At 50.3% G+C, this 11,983-nt stretch overlaps 1 protein-coding gene across 1 annotated transcript in view; it reads left to right on the plus strand.

Moving 5' to 3' along the window:
* Nucleotides 1–11,983, plus strand: part of ZC3H18 (zinc finger CCCH-type containing 18) — a 34,900-nt gene that overhangs the window by 17,808 nt on the left and 5,109 nt on the right. The window contains exons 8-14 of the mRNA XM_010134462.1: nt 3,075–3,275; nt 4,279–4,404; nt 5,894–5,995; nt 7,441–7,584; nt 8,980–9,045; nt 10,837–10,997; nt 11,542–11,741. Coding sequence (XP_010132764.1) covers nt 3,075–3,275; nt 4,279–4,404; nt 5,894–5,995; nt 7,441–7,584; nt 8,980–9,045; nt 10,837–10,997; nt 11,542–11,741 — 1,000 coding nt within the window. The remainder of the gene's footprint in view (nt 1–3,074; nt 3,276–4,278; nt 4,405–5,893; nt 5,996–7,440; nt 7,585–8,979; nt 9,046–10,836; nt 10,998–11,541; nt 11,742–11,983) is intronic.

Below are 11,983 nucleotides of genomic sequence, written 5' to 3' on the forward strand. Positions count from 1 at the left end.
AATTTATGGGGTTTTTTTAAACCTTGTGGCATAGATGTACCAAATTAGGGAGACAGTTCTCAAACATTTGAAATGTTTCCTAAAAAAATTGGAATTGGGTAAAAAAGGAGACTGGGATTCTTGCATGCACTTTGGTAGGACTTTTTTTGCCAGCATCACTCAGCACGTTGGATTTGCCTGGACCACACCAGCCTGAGTAACTGAGGATGAGCTCGTATGAAGGGCTGAATGCTGATCTCGTGGCTCCATCACCCCGAAGGCACACGGGGAGGATCTTGGTAGCTGCCCCGCTCACTTTCAATTCTGACTGCTGAATTCCGCTGGAGGAGACAGGCCAAGCGGCATCAGATCCAGTCCCTCTGTGAAGTTGAACAAGTTTATTTGGTGATGCTACATGTTGGGCATGCAGGTAGCTCTTGAGGAAAGGCTTTGAAAATGTCCTGACACGAGCATCGTCTGCCTTTCTTGGCTGTAGCGCGGTAACGTATTCAGTGCTGAGTCAAAAAGCCAAAGCACAGCCAGAAATGAGGCTTTTTGTTGTGGTTTTCCTGGGGTGAAAAACCTTTCCTCCAGAAAGTGACTTCATCATGAGAGAATTGCATCTAACCAGGTAGTGAGATTTGCTCTCGTAGACGTCTTTGCTCCAAGCTCGCGCCCCAGTCGTTCAGTGTAAGTTGTTCCGCTGTAGGGTCGGAGCCGAGGTCCAGCTCCCAGGACGCGCTGCAGTTGGACGTGAATGTGGGCAGGTTGGGGGTTTTTTTATTCTGTGGAAGACTTTTCTTTCTGAAAACTATTGTTTCAACTCGTAGGAACGAGTTGAGCCTGGAGAGGGGCAAGGTCATTCATTAGTTGTTGGCTTTCATGTTTGTCACATGTTTGCACTTTGCAGTGCAAAGATCCTCAGCAGGTTTCTTCCAGGTCTTGAGGTGGAACTGCCTCCCTGCCCACCTATGCTGGTGACATATTCCCCCAGCATCTCCAGAGCATTCACAGTGCGGCCCTTCGGGAAGGGGCATCAAAGTGGGACAGTCTGGTGTTACTCGCGACCATCCTTGCCTGGTAGTCATTTCCTCCCTTCTGCTGCTAGATGCAAGGTCCGTAGGCTGTCCCCAACCTTCTTTTTCTTCCTGCTCTGCACTTTGTTGCTTTGAAGATACTCCAGAGGTCAAGACAGCTTCAAAACGACTTTGTGCTACATCTGCCAGCAACAGAGCTTGACCCCAGCTATGACTATTTAGTGTGATCAGCATTTAAATAATAGGTCCAGTCTACCTCAGCCCCGTACTCAGGGTCATGGTCTTCTCCATGATGAGATATGCAGATAGTTGTGGCTCTAACATGGGAAACTGGACCAATCCAGCGTAAGTGGTGTTACGTACGTGGTGTGTTATGTTAGAGTAGTGCTGGGGCAGGCAATGATGATAAATGATGCTAAATGAAGGTGCTGGTGAATAATGCTGAGCCATAACCCTGCCTGGGACTCTTTACTAGGCTGTCAGCAATTTTCTGCGTGAATACGTAAGCAGCCTCTTCTGAGGCTGGAGTGAGATTTGTGGGAGAGGTGAACGTGAAAGAAGGGTTTCTCCTCCTGTAAAACTGTATAAACCGAAGTGGATGTGGGACAAATTGCAAAATTGCTGTAGTTATGTCGGCAAAGATGTTGTGGAGGACCTTAAAATCAGCGTATACGGGTTCTGGAGTCAGGGGAGAGGCCCTAGGATTTTCATCTGTGTGGAGACTTTTAATATTGCCAAGCAAGGAGGAGACAAAACTTAGTGACTACTGAAGCCTTCAAAGGGCAGAACAGGCTGCTAACGAAGAGCTTTAATTATCCTGTTGGAAAAGTGTCGTGGCAAGAAACGCAGTCCATAGAATTATTAGCAAACTCGGAGGTTGCTTTTTTTATCTCAAAAGGTAGAGGAAGTTGTGTGGGGAGTGGTTGCTTCAGTTGGGTGACTAATGGGGTGGTACTGGCTGAACCCAGCGCTGGACGGTGCTTTTCCTCCCCTAAATCTGCAGAGCGAGAGGGTTAATAAAGAATAAATAAAAGCATCGTTGTACTGGGAATTTGAGGAGTCCAGTGGACTCCATAAACCTTGAAGCAAGCACAGACTTTGCCTGAAACTCGAAGGAGAAGGTTCTGAGCAGATAATTGAAGTCGTGTGCGGGTTGGAGTGAGGGCAAGGAAAAATCCCAGGTTAAACCACCCACAGATAAGAGAAGCAATAAAGTCTAGGCCTGAAGAAACTCAGCCTAGAGCCCTTAAGGAACTGGCTGGTGTGGACGCTGCAAAGGTAGCCCTGAATTATTTTCAGAGGGTTGTGGAGGAGAAGGGAAGCCCCAAGAACCAAGGGGAACTGCAAGTAGAGCCCTGCAAAGGGAAGGGAGGAGACGGGGGGTATCTAGCCTGGCTTGTCCTGTCATCCTGGTTATCAGCGCCAGCACAGCACTGTTTGGTGTTTAGAAGCACCTAGAGAATAATACGATGATAAAACAGCTGTTATGAACTGCTTTGTGCTCAGCCAGTGAGGTCACCAACCCCTTTGTGAGGGTGAAAACAGATCAGTGTGTCTGGGCTGTGCCAGGGCTTGTGACACAGTCCCACGTGATGTCCTGATAAGGGAACTGTCAGAGAGGAGCTCTGGCTGAATCTCTCCTCTTGGTGCCTGCTGGGTGTTTCCAGCACTTTGCTGCGGGGAAGGTGTTTCAGATCCCTGCTCAAAGGCTGTCCTTAGTCTAGCTCCAGAGCTGCCTACCAGGTTTGGGTTGCTCTAGCTGTAGCTCCTTGGCATAGGCATGGAAGAGCCAGGTTTCCCGTTCCCTTCCCTCTTGTGTCTGCTCCTTGGAGACCAAAAGCAAAAGCTGGCCGGTCACTGCTTGGTCAGTGCGACGAAGTATTTCACAAAACTTCCTGTTCTAACAATTCCTTCCCCCAAGATAATGCTGAATATCCCGCAGTGGAGGTTAAGAGCTAGTACTAGTATGAACTTCTGAGATCTTTTCCTGGCCCTGTGTTCCTGTTAGCCTTGCTATATATAAAAACCCCAGCTCCCTGACTCCTCTTTGTTTTCCAGCCGTCAACCTGAGCCACCAAAGAAGGAGAAGGAGGCAACCACAATTACCACCACTCAGTCGAAGAGAGCAGATGAATGGAAGGACCCTTGGCGCCGATCCAAGTCCCCCAAAAAGAAACTCGGTGTCTCCGTCTCTCCCAGCCGCGCGCGCAGGCGCCGAAAAACCTCTGCTTCTTCAGCATCTGCTTCTGGCTCTTCAAGGTAAGTGAAGGCAAAGATCGTGTCGCATCTGAGCCTTGTTAGTGCGTCAGGGTACGCGACATGGCTCTTTCGTGTCGGTGGAAGATGTTGAGATGTTTGGGAACGCGGTTCAAGACTTGCCGCTGGACACTGCGGTGTGGGTGGTGAGATGGAAGTGGGTGCTGTGGTGTGATGTGTGAAGATGAAGATATGTCACTCTTCAGAGGAACTAGACATGGAAGCAGTCCAGATGATTAGCAGCTCACCTAGATGAAAACTGATCTTAATAGGAGCAAAAGAACTGGAAGCTGTAAGAATTGGAGCCTCTTCGCTCCAGGAGTGTTGGGGGGATGAGGTGAGCCTGCTCCAGGAGGAGCGTGCTGGTGCCACTGGGGGAAAATGGGGTAGTGGAGCCTTGATAGAGCCTTAGAGGAAGCAGTGGAGCTCCAAAACCAGCTCCTGCGAAGATAAAAACCATCTTTCAGAAAGAAGTGCCCTCAATCTAGGAGTGTTGAGGCATAAGCTGGATCTAATTTTTTTAAATGCTTGAACTTGAAGCTCCTGAAAAGAGGGGGAAAATGTATCCAGGAGGAATGAGGAACACACTGAACCGAAGATAGGGATCTAAAAACCAAAGCCCTCCTGAAGCAGATAGCTTTTCTTGCTGGCGTCACTGCACCTGAGACCTTTGTTTTCTCATGCCCGTGTGACCCAACCGATCAGGGGATGGTCTGGTGGAAAGGCGTAATGTTGTGTGGAGGAAGGTATCAAAAAGGGATGGAAAGTCCAGTAGCTAAAGGAGGGCAGGCCTGTTCAACGGTGCAAAGGGGGTAGCAAGAGGGGGAGCCTCCAAAAGGAAAGGGGGGACTGAGGAGAGGCTGTAGTCCTGGCAGACCACCGAGGAGAAGGTGGGTAATTTTTGAAGCAGTGTCTGAGAACCTGGGAGGAGTGTCCTGGAGACAGGACCTTGGGCTCAGAGGACTTCTCAGGAGACATTGAATTATAATGTTTTTTTTTCTTTCAGGTCCTCTTCTCGTTCATCCACTTATTCTGGTTCAGGTTCCTCACGATCTCGTTCCAGATCATCTTCGTACAGCTCTTACTCTAGTCGCTCTTCAAGACACAGCTCTTTCTCAGGCAGCAGGTCCAGGTAATGGCTGCATGGCTTTGAAAGTCATGACATACGGTTTGCCAAACACTTGCTAACAGCTCCCTTCGCTGCCACTTAGAAGCAAAGAGCCCAGGAAAACGCTCAAACCACCCTCCTGAGCCAGGGAGATGTGACAGACTGCGAGGCAGCCTGATGGTTTGGTTGCAGAATGAAGCGGATACGTCAGCCACCCCCTCCTCTCCCCAGTACCCCCACCCAGGAGTACCGGGCTGTGGTGGCTGGGCTGCTTCCCATGCCTGTGGTAGTGGAGCGGTTGTAGGAGCCTGGCTGGGATCAACGCTACCATCATTTGCATTTTGCGATTGGAAGAAGTTCCTGGCATCTCATTTCTGTGGCGCTGGAATTTCTATTTAAAGAGGCAAAGCACATTTCTTCATTAAAGCACTTGTGCAGTTGTGATAGTACCAACACTTCAAAGTAGCAATCCCGTGTCCCATGCTGATTAGACAGAGGCATGATTATTACTCTGCCACTTCCTCACCCCTGCAGACAGTTTCCCAAGTCTGGAATATGCATAGTAGGAGAACTGGCTCCCTAGACATGCACCTCTTCAGAGCTGAAATCACACAGATACCCAGAGTGGACCACACACAGTATCGCTGCTGGAGAGGTGCTTTCTCCTAGGAGAGGCTCAGGTGTGTCTCCATCTCGATGTGTTTCTGGAGAGCAGGCTGACCTTCCCCCATCCACCCCACCTCGGGCTCCCCTCGACAGGGCGATGCTGGGCAGTGATGACACGCTTCAATTAGCATGTCTTTCTCTGAAGGTAGGAGGGCGAGAAACACCCAGGTATCTCTAGCTGTTCTTCAGAAAGCCAGTCACTGAGGCATCCGGTCTTCTGAAGCACAGGGCTGCAACTGGGGTACTTCCACTCTTGGCACTGGGGTGAATCACTTGAACATCAGCCGCTTTGGTCAGTCCTGGTCTTGGGAAACAGCTCTTGCCCTTTGTTCTGTGGGCTTTGATAGACTCCACTTGATTTCTCTCCTCATGTTCCAGAAATTGCAGATATCCAGTTAGATCTGGGGGTTTTTTGTGTCTTTCTCCCAAGATTTTAGAGTTTTGCTGCTGTCTAAAGGATAAACTGCACTAGGAGCTACATAAAGCAGGTTGAAACAAACCACGCTGAACTTGCCAGTGAAAACCCCGCTGACTTTCCTGGAGACACCCTCTCCCTAAGGAGAGAATACAGAGTGTGGAGAGACCTCAGGTGCTGCTGTGGATACCTGAGAGGGCCTCTCTTGGCGGCCAACCCTATTTTTTCCTTTTGTTTTCTCCTTTAATGTGACTTGGTGGCAAAAGTTGGTTTTGTTGAGCAGAGTCCAAATACAAAACTAGGATAAGCTCAGGCCCACAGGAACTAGTTCTGGGATGCGGTCACTTGCTGAAGGAGGGAGTGGTGGCTGAGCGCCAAGAGTCAGGAAAGCCGCCTGCAGACCGAGCTGAGTGATGTGTCCTTCCTTTCTAGATCCCGGTCCTTCTCATCTTCGCCCTCTCCTTCTCCAACGCCGTCGCCACACAAGCCGCTTGCGAAGGCTAAAGGGGAGTTGTTACCACCTCCTGGGAAAGGGTAAGGCTTCCTCTCTGGTTTGGTAACGTGGTGCAGAAGAGGCTCCGAATGGTAATCCCTGAGTCAGACCCTTCTGACCTGGTCAGCAGTTTAAGGGAGAAACGGGAGATGCAAAATACGACCTGCTTAGCTTTGCATATTTAATTAAATGACGATGTTTTCACTTATTAAACCCAAGTTGTACAGGTATTTTTAGGTGTTATGCAGGTCATTTAGGTGGGAAAAGACCCTTAAGATCATCAAGTCCAACTGTTAACTCAGCAATGCCAAGCCCACCACTAAACCATGTCCTTCAGCACCACGTGGAGGCCCCCCGTCACGTACAGAAGTGTTTTAAACCTGGGTGTGATTTGCTTTTTAAACCCTCTGGGTGTGCAGAGCTGTTTATAGGGCAGCTTCCTTCATTCCTCCGCTGCAGCTTTAGTTAACACACAGCCTGTGAGTAAAGGAACGCCTTGGCCTCAGCTGCTTTTCACATTGGAGGCGAATCGGAGCGGTATTAGAGCTATGAAACTGGTTTTGGCAGATTAGGCCAGCGCTCCTGCTCTTCTCAACACTTGAAGTTGCTGTTTCACAAACTCCTGTAATCCACCATAAATTACGGATACATTGGAAGGTAACACAACACCGTAGTGACGTCACCTCTTTCAAGGTGACCTGCAAATAAATTACACCATGGGAATCCCCCTGAATTCTCCAGAATATGTGACAGTCCCCTTTGATTGACCTTATCGAACTGCTTTTGTGGTTTTTTCCATCTCAACTCGGAGGGTTCAGCTGTTCAAGGACAAACTCTCCTCCTGCAGCGATGTCTTTACACCCATCTGGTGCAATTGGTGATGCTGGTTTGGTTCCACACGACACCAGCCAGCAGCCTGCACCCACGCAGGGATTGTTTGCGCTGCGTAACGTCGCACACGCTCGACCCTGTGTTCTGCAGGGGATGCATGCAGATATTCTTAAGCACAAGAGGAGGAATTAACAGCCTCTATACTCAGACAGCCACCTCCTCCCCAGTTCAGAGTAGGTGTGACATCAGTGCTGGGGTTGTTGAGCATTAACCAATGACTAAAGCAGAGGCTGGAGCACTCTGAGCCAGAAGCAAGCAGCACCAAAGAGCCAAAGCCATTCCCGTGTCACATAGCAGGTGCTAAAGACACAGAAACCTGCCTGGCAGATTTGAAGTATGTGTGTGTGTTTGGGGGTAAAAATGCAGAGAATTAAATGGAAAAGAATCAGCAACTACAGTCTGCTTCATTAGTTAATTTACAAGTTAAACGTCTCCCAAATCTGCTGTCGTGTAGTTAATCTGTGTAATATTCAGTTATATCTGTATAATATTTAGTCGCCAACAAACTCAAGTGCATTTCACTGCCTTTGAGAACCTCTGTGGTCTGTACCTACTGACTTTGATCACATACATGAAAATTTTTATGTTTTTGTAGTGAAAAATCTGTGAAGAAACTAGCTGCCCTTCCAGTCCCTCAGCCACTCACTAAAATCACAACAACTGCACCGGAGCCAGCCAAGCCAGGGGATAATCGGGAGGCACGAAGGAAGGAACGGCAGACAAGGACTCCACCCAGGAGGTGAGAACGCTGTGGGGTGCAGCGAGGCTCGATCTTCTGGAAAATAGAGCAAATCCTGGGATTCTCTTGGCAGCACCAACTATAAGGGCTCTCCGGTGTTAAAGGAGAAATCTGTCTCCTGGGGCAGGAGGGAAATGGGGAGAGAGGGAAGAAGTCGGGGGTGACATCACAGCAAGGGGCTTCTGCTGGTTGGGGGCTGGAGGAGGTGGAATGCACAAAATATGCTGAAAAGCGGGGTCTGCAGTGCAAAACCAGACGGGTCTGAGAGCCGCTGGCTGGGGAGGCTGCTTGGCCAGGAAGCGGAGGAGCATTTGGGCCACAGAGCGGATCCAGCGCATTGGAGGGTGCAGATTTGTGTTGCTGGGTTTGGGCACTGTTTACTCTAAACATGTGCCGGTACACAGGGCGTGTTTCTTCTGTGTGGTCCCGGGAGCTGGTTCGTCAGCCTCCAGCGGTGCTGCTGGGGGAGAGGAGGAAACACTCGGGTGCTCTCGCTGTCCCCAGTACACAGCTTACTGACTGCCCTGCCCTACTGTCTCTTCTGGCTTCATCCCATGTGAATCAAAGATTTTTCTCGCCATCCTCTTAACTGTTTTTCTTGCCCTTTCCTTCTCCCTTTGCATCTGAAATGAGAGAGGCTGCTGATGGCTTTTGAACAAGGAGCACTTGTCTAGTATTTAAACATGTTTATCAGGCTTGGTCCATTGTCCTGTATTTACAAACGTTATGGGATGAATGCAGGTGGCATCGGCTGCGCACAGGGAGGTGGATGCAGCTCAAACTCATCGTGCATCCTTCTTATGTCATGTCTCGGAGGTGAAAGCTGATCACAACGCTTCTTTTCCCTAGAAACTCCATCAGTCCTAGTTTCCATCTCACTTACTTTAACTAGTCCATAATAATCTTGGTGTATTTGGTCACCTTCCCTTATTCTTCATTGCAGCCTTGGGTTTTTTTCATGCTGATACCCGCTGCCCTATGTGCAAATGGCAGAACAGCTCTATTTGTGCTAATGCTGGTGTGTTAGTCACAAAACCCCACGTACGATTATTTGCGTAGCCTGGAACACAAGTCAGTCCCACTATGTGGGCTGTTTTTCTTCGTAGGAAGCATTTCCTCCTGGTATCAGTGCGGGATTAAGGTGCTTTAGCTCCTTTGTTGCCTGGCTCTTGCTAGCATTATTCAGTCTTGCGTAAAACATCTGCCGTTCAGAGAACAGATGTTTCCTCAGCTCTGGGAATGCCAGAACATCTGAATCGATGACATTTGCAAAGCACCAGTTGAGTCCAACACAGGACAAACAGCATCATGCTCAAACCCTCCCTGCAGGGTCTCTGGGAAGCCGGTTCCGCGGCGGAGCGCGGCGTGGTGAGGATGTCGTTTGCTGTCTTGCAGGAGGACTATCAGCGGCAGCATCAGCGGCAGCGCCAGCAGCTACAGTGGTTCCAGCTCCCGCTCTAGGTCCTTGTCTCGGTCCCTCTCCAGATCTCATTCCAGATCGTCGTCTGCCTCAGTCTCCCACTCCCCGTCTGGGTCCAGGAAATCCAGGTACGGCCATGACCCTTTGTAACCTTTGCTGAAGTAGGAGGGGATTATGACTCTTCTTAACTGCTGTGGTTGCTCTCTAGCTTTGAGTAGCAGAAGCTATCGAAGAAGCTATAAAGCTGTAAAGCAGTAGGGTTGTTTCTTTGTGTGCTGTTGTGAATCCTGAGTTATGAATCACACCAGCAGCGTCCTTATCGCTTGTTCAAGGAAACAATTTGTCGTACGTGCAAAGCAGACCATTTTTACCTAAATGATGAACCAAACCCTCTCCTTCGGGCCAGGCTGCTCCCACATCCGAATTGGTTTCCAAGTTAACAGTTTGGGGCCACAGAGCTTTGCTCTTCCAAACCTCTCTTACCTCTGGTTATGGAATGTCCTTAGGGAAGATGCTCGGTCTGGCAGGAGAGGAAGGTCAGGAAATACCCCAGAGGCCCAGCTGATGATGTTTTAACGTTGCTGGTGAAGTTGCGTGGCCAGTTCCCTTTGTGCTTAGCCCCGAGTGAAGAGTTACATGGCTGTTAGTCTGTGGGATTTGTAAACAGCTAACTCCCTCCAGCAGAGTCAGGAAATAAACCTTTATCATGACCTTTGTCCAGGGGTTTTTGCATCTGTTCGCACAAAGGAATCCCTGAAACCTCACAGGCAGCCTTGAAACACGCCACTTCCCTGGGATACAGGTTCTAGAGTAGACCATAGTGTAAAACCAACTTGGCTCTGACCAGCGGTAATTCATGTCTCTGAACTCTCTGAAACTCCACATCCGCCTTATTTTACGGAAATACAAACTTGTTTACTACGTGCTTGTCGCATTCATCAGATCAGGCCAGGGGTGATGCAAGAGTTCAGGGAGCGCTGAGGCGCTCTGGCTCCGCACTGCTCGAGAGCAGAAGATAGGAAGGGATGGAACGTAGGCGTTGCTTGTGTGTCAGCAGCGCTTGCTCCTTTTACAAGAAAGGAGGAAACGTTGGAAATGTAGTGTGTGCCCAGACCAGACCTGCTGTCACAGCGTCACAGCCAGGAGCTTTCCTGGAGAAGGAGTTTCTGGCTCATCCAGTCGCTGCTGGCTGGCTCCCAGCTAGCTGGGATTTTCGGAGCCACTGCCCCTAAAGGGATGTCTGGAACATAGCCCTGGATGCTTGTCTGATGCATTTCTAAGTGGAAAGTCTTCCTTAAACGAATATAACGAATTTATGTTGTGGATCCATTAGGAGATACCTGATTAGCAGCATCTTCACTGTCATTATCTGTCGTGACAGAATATGCGTCCTCCCCACCGGCAGCTGGGCTCTCCTGTGCCCTGGGGAGAGCTGGGCGGGAGCTCTGGGCTGCACAGCTCCAGGGCTTTCCAAGCCTGTGGAGAAATGGGTGCCAACCAACAAAACCATTGCCAGGGAACCCTTGACCTGAGCTGTCACACTGACCCGTGCATGATGGCACACACCCTGCTTTCACTTCTTGTTTACCTGGGGAAATGTGACCTGTGTATGTGTTGCCTTAGTCCTGTTTATGAATAAACAGTTGGGATTTGGGATTTTTCACGTCCTTTGCGCCCCAGGAGACAGAGCATTTGTCTCTTCTCAGTTATTGCCTGTCTGAACGCCTTCCTGACCCCCCAGCCACACAGGGCATTAAAATAAAGGTGTCAGTGTCATCGCTGCCTGCTTCTTGTTGCATTCATGACTGTAACAGGCTGTTGGCTCTTTCCAGGTCCCTGAGCGTGAGCAGCGTTTCTTCTGTCTCTAGTGCCTCCTCCAGCAGCAGCTCTGTACGCAGCGCCGACTCCGAGGACATGTACGCGGACTTGGCCAGTCCTGTCTCCTCCGCCAGCTCCCGATCGCCAACCCCAGCGCAGCAGAAGAAAGGTAGAGGTACCTGGTTTGGTATTTTCTTCTCCAAGGGTCCTGGGAAAAGAAGGGAGGAGCAGAGGTCTGCATACAGCTTGCTTGGCAGTGCGTGGGCTCCAGGGAGATCGCTGAGCAGACACTTGTGGCTGGTGTAGACCAGAGGCTTCACCTGAGGAGGGTGAGACCGTGGAGAAGGGAGGCTATGGAGCAAGCAAACATTTGCATCCCTCCATCCCTGTGTCTCAGGTTGGGAAAATGCCTCTTGCTGCCTGCTACTCCCTTTCCTACCTTGTTCTGTTTGCGAGGTGACACTACATCTTCTGGACAGCTCCAGCATCACGTTCCTCTTTTCAGACCATAGCAGAGTTGGCAGCCAGAGGCTTTTGTTGTTTGCCTTTTATGTTAAGCGTTCTCTCTGTGGAAATTCTGGTTTCCTGAATGTTTTCACCTCGGGCCACGTGCTGCGCTAACCGGTGTGGGCTTTTGCAGTCCCTGGAGCAGCAGCGTCCTGCCCTGCCTCCATAGATATCCATCCCAAGTCACTACATCTGTTCTCTGCTTTCCACAGGAAAGTCAAAAAAAGAAGATAGCGCTAAAGAGGAGAAGCGGAAACGGGACGTGCCTGCTCAGCTCCTGAAATCGTCCAAGCCCACCCCAGGGAGCAAATCACAGCAGCTCCTCCAGAGCCAGCAGCCCTCGGCCCCCCAGTCTCAGCAAGGGGGGGGCTTCAGTGCTCACAAAGAGATCAAACTGACGCTCTTGAATAAGGTGAGAGGTGGGGTGGGGGCGATTCCCTCCTCTTTGGGAGTCTGAGGAGCGGCTGGGGTGGATACTGGGGCTCAGGGCTGGCGGGAGGGGAGCTCCAGGCTCTCTGGGATGAGGTCAGCCAGGTAAGTCTGCAGCTGGGGTTGAAGGGTGGCAGACAGAACCAGTCCGGCAGCACACACCCTGCGGTGGCTTGGCTTTAGGACTGTGTTGGCGGCTGCCCCGGGGGGCCTTTCCGCCGGCGG

The sequence above is a fragment of the Buceros rhinoceros genome, unplaced genomic scaffold (assembly GCF_000710305.1).
Source record: "Buceros rhinoceros silvestris isolate BGI_N320 unplaced genomic scaffold, ASM71030v1 scaffold1924, whole genome shotgun sequence".
Classification (NCBI taxonomy): domain Eukaryota; kingdom Metazoa; phylum Chordata; class Aves; order Bucerotiformes; family Bucerotidae; genus Buceros; species Buceros rhinoceros.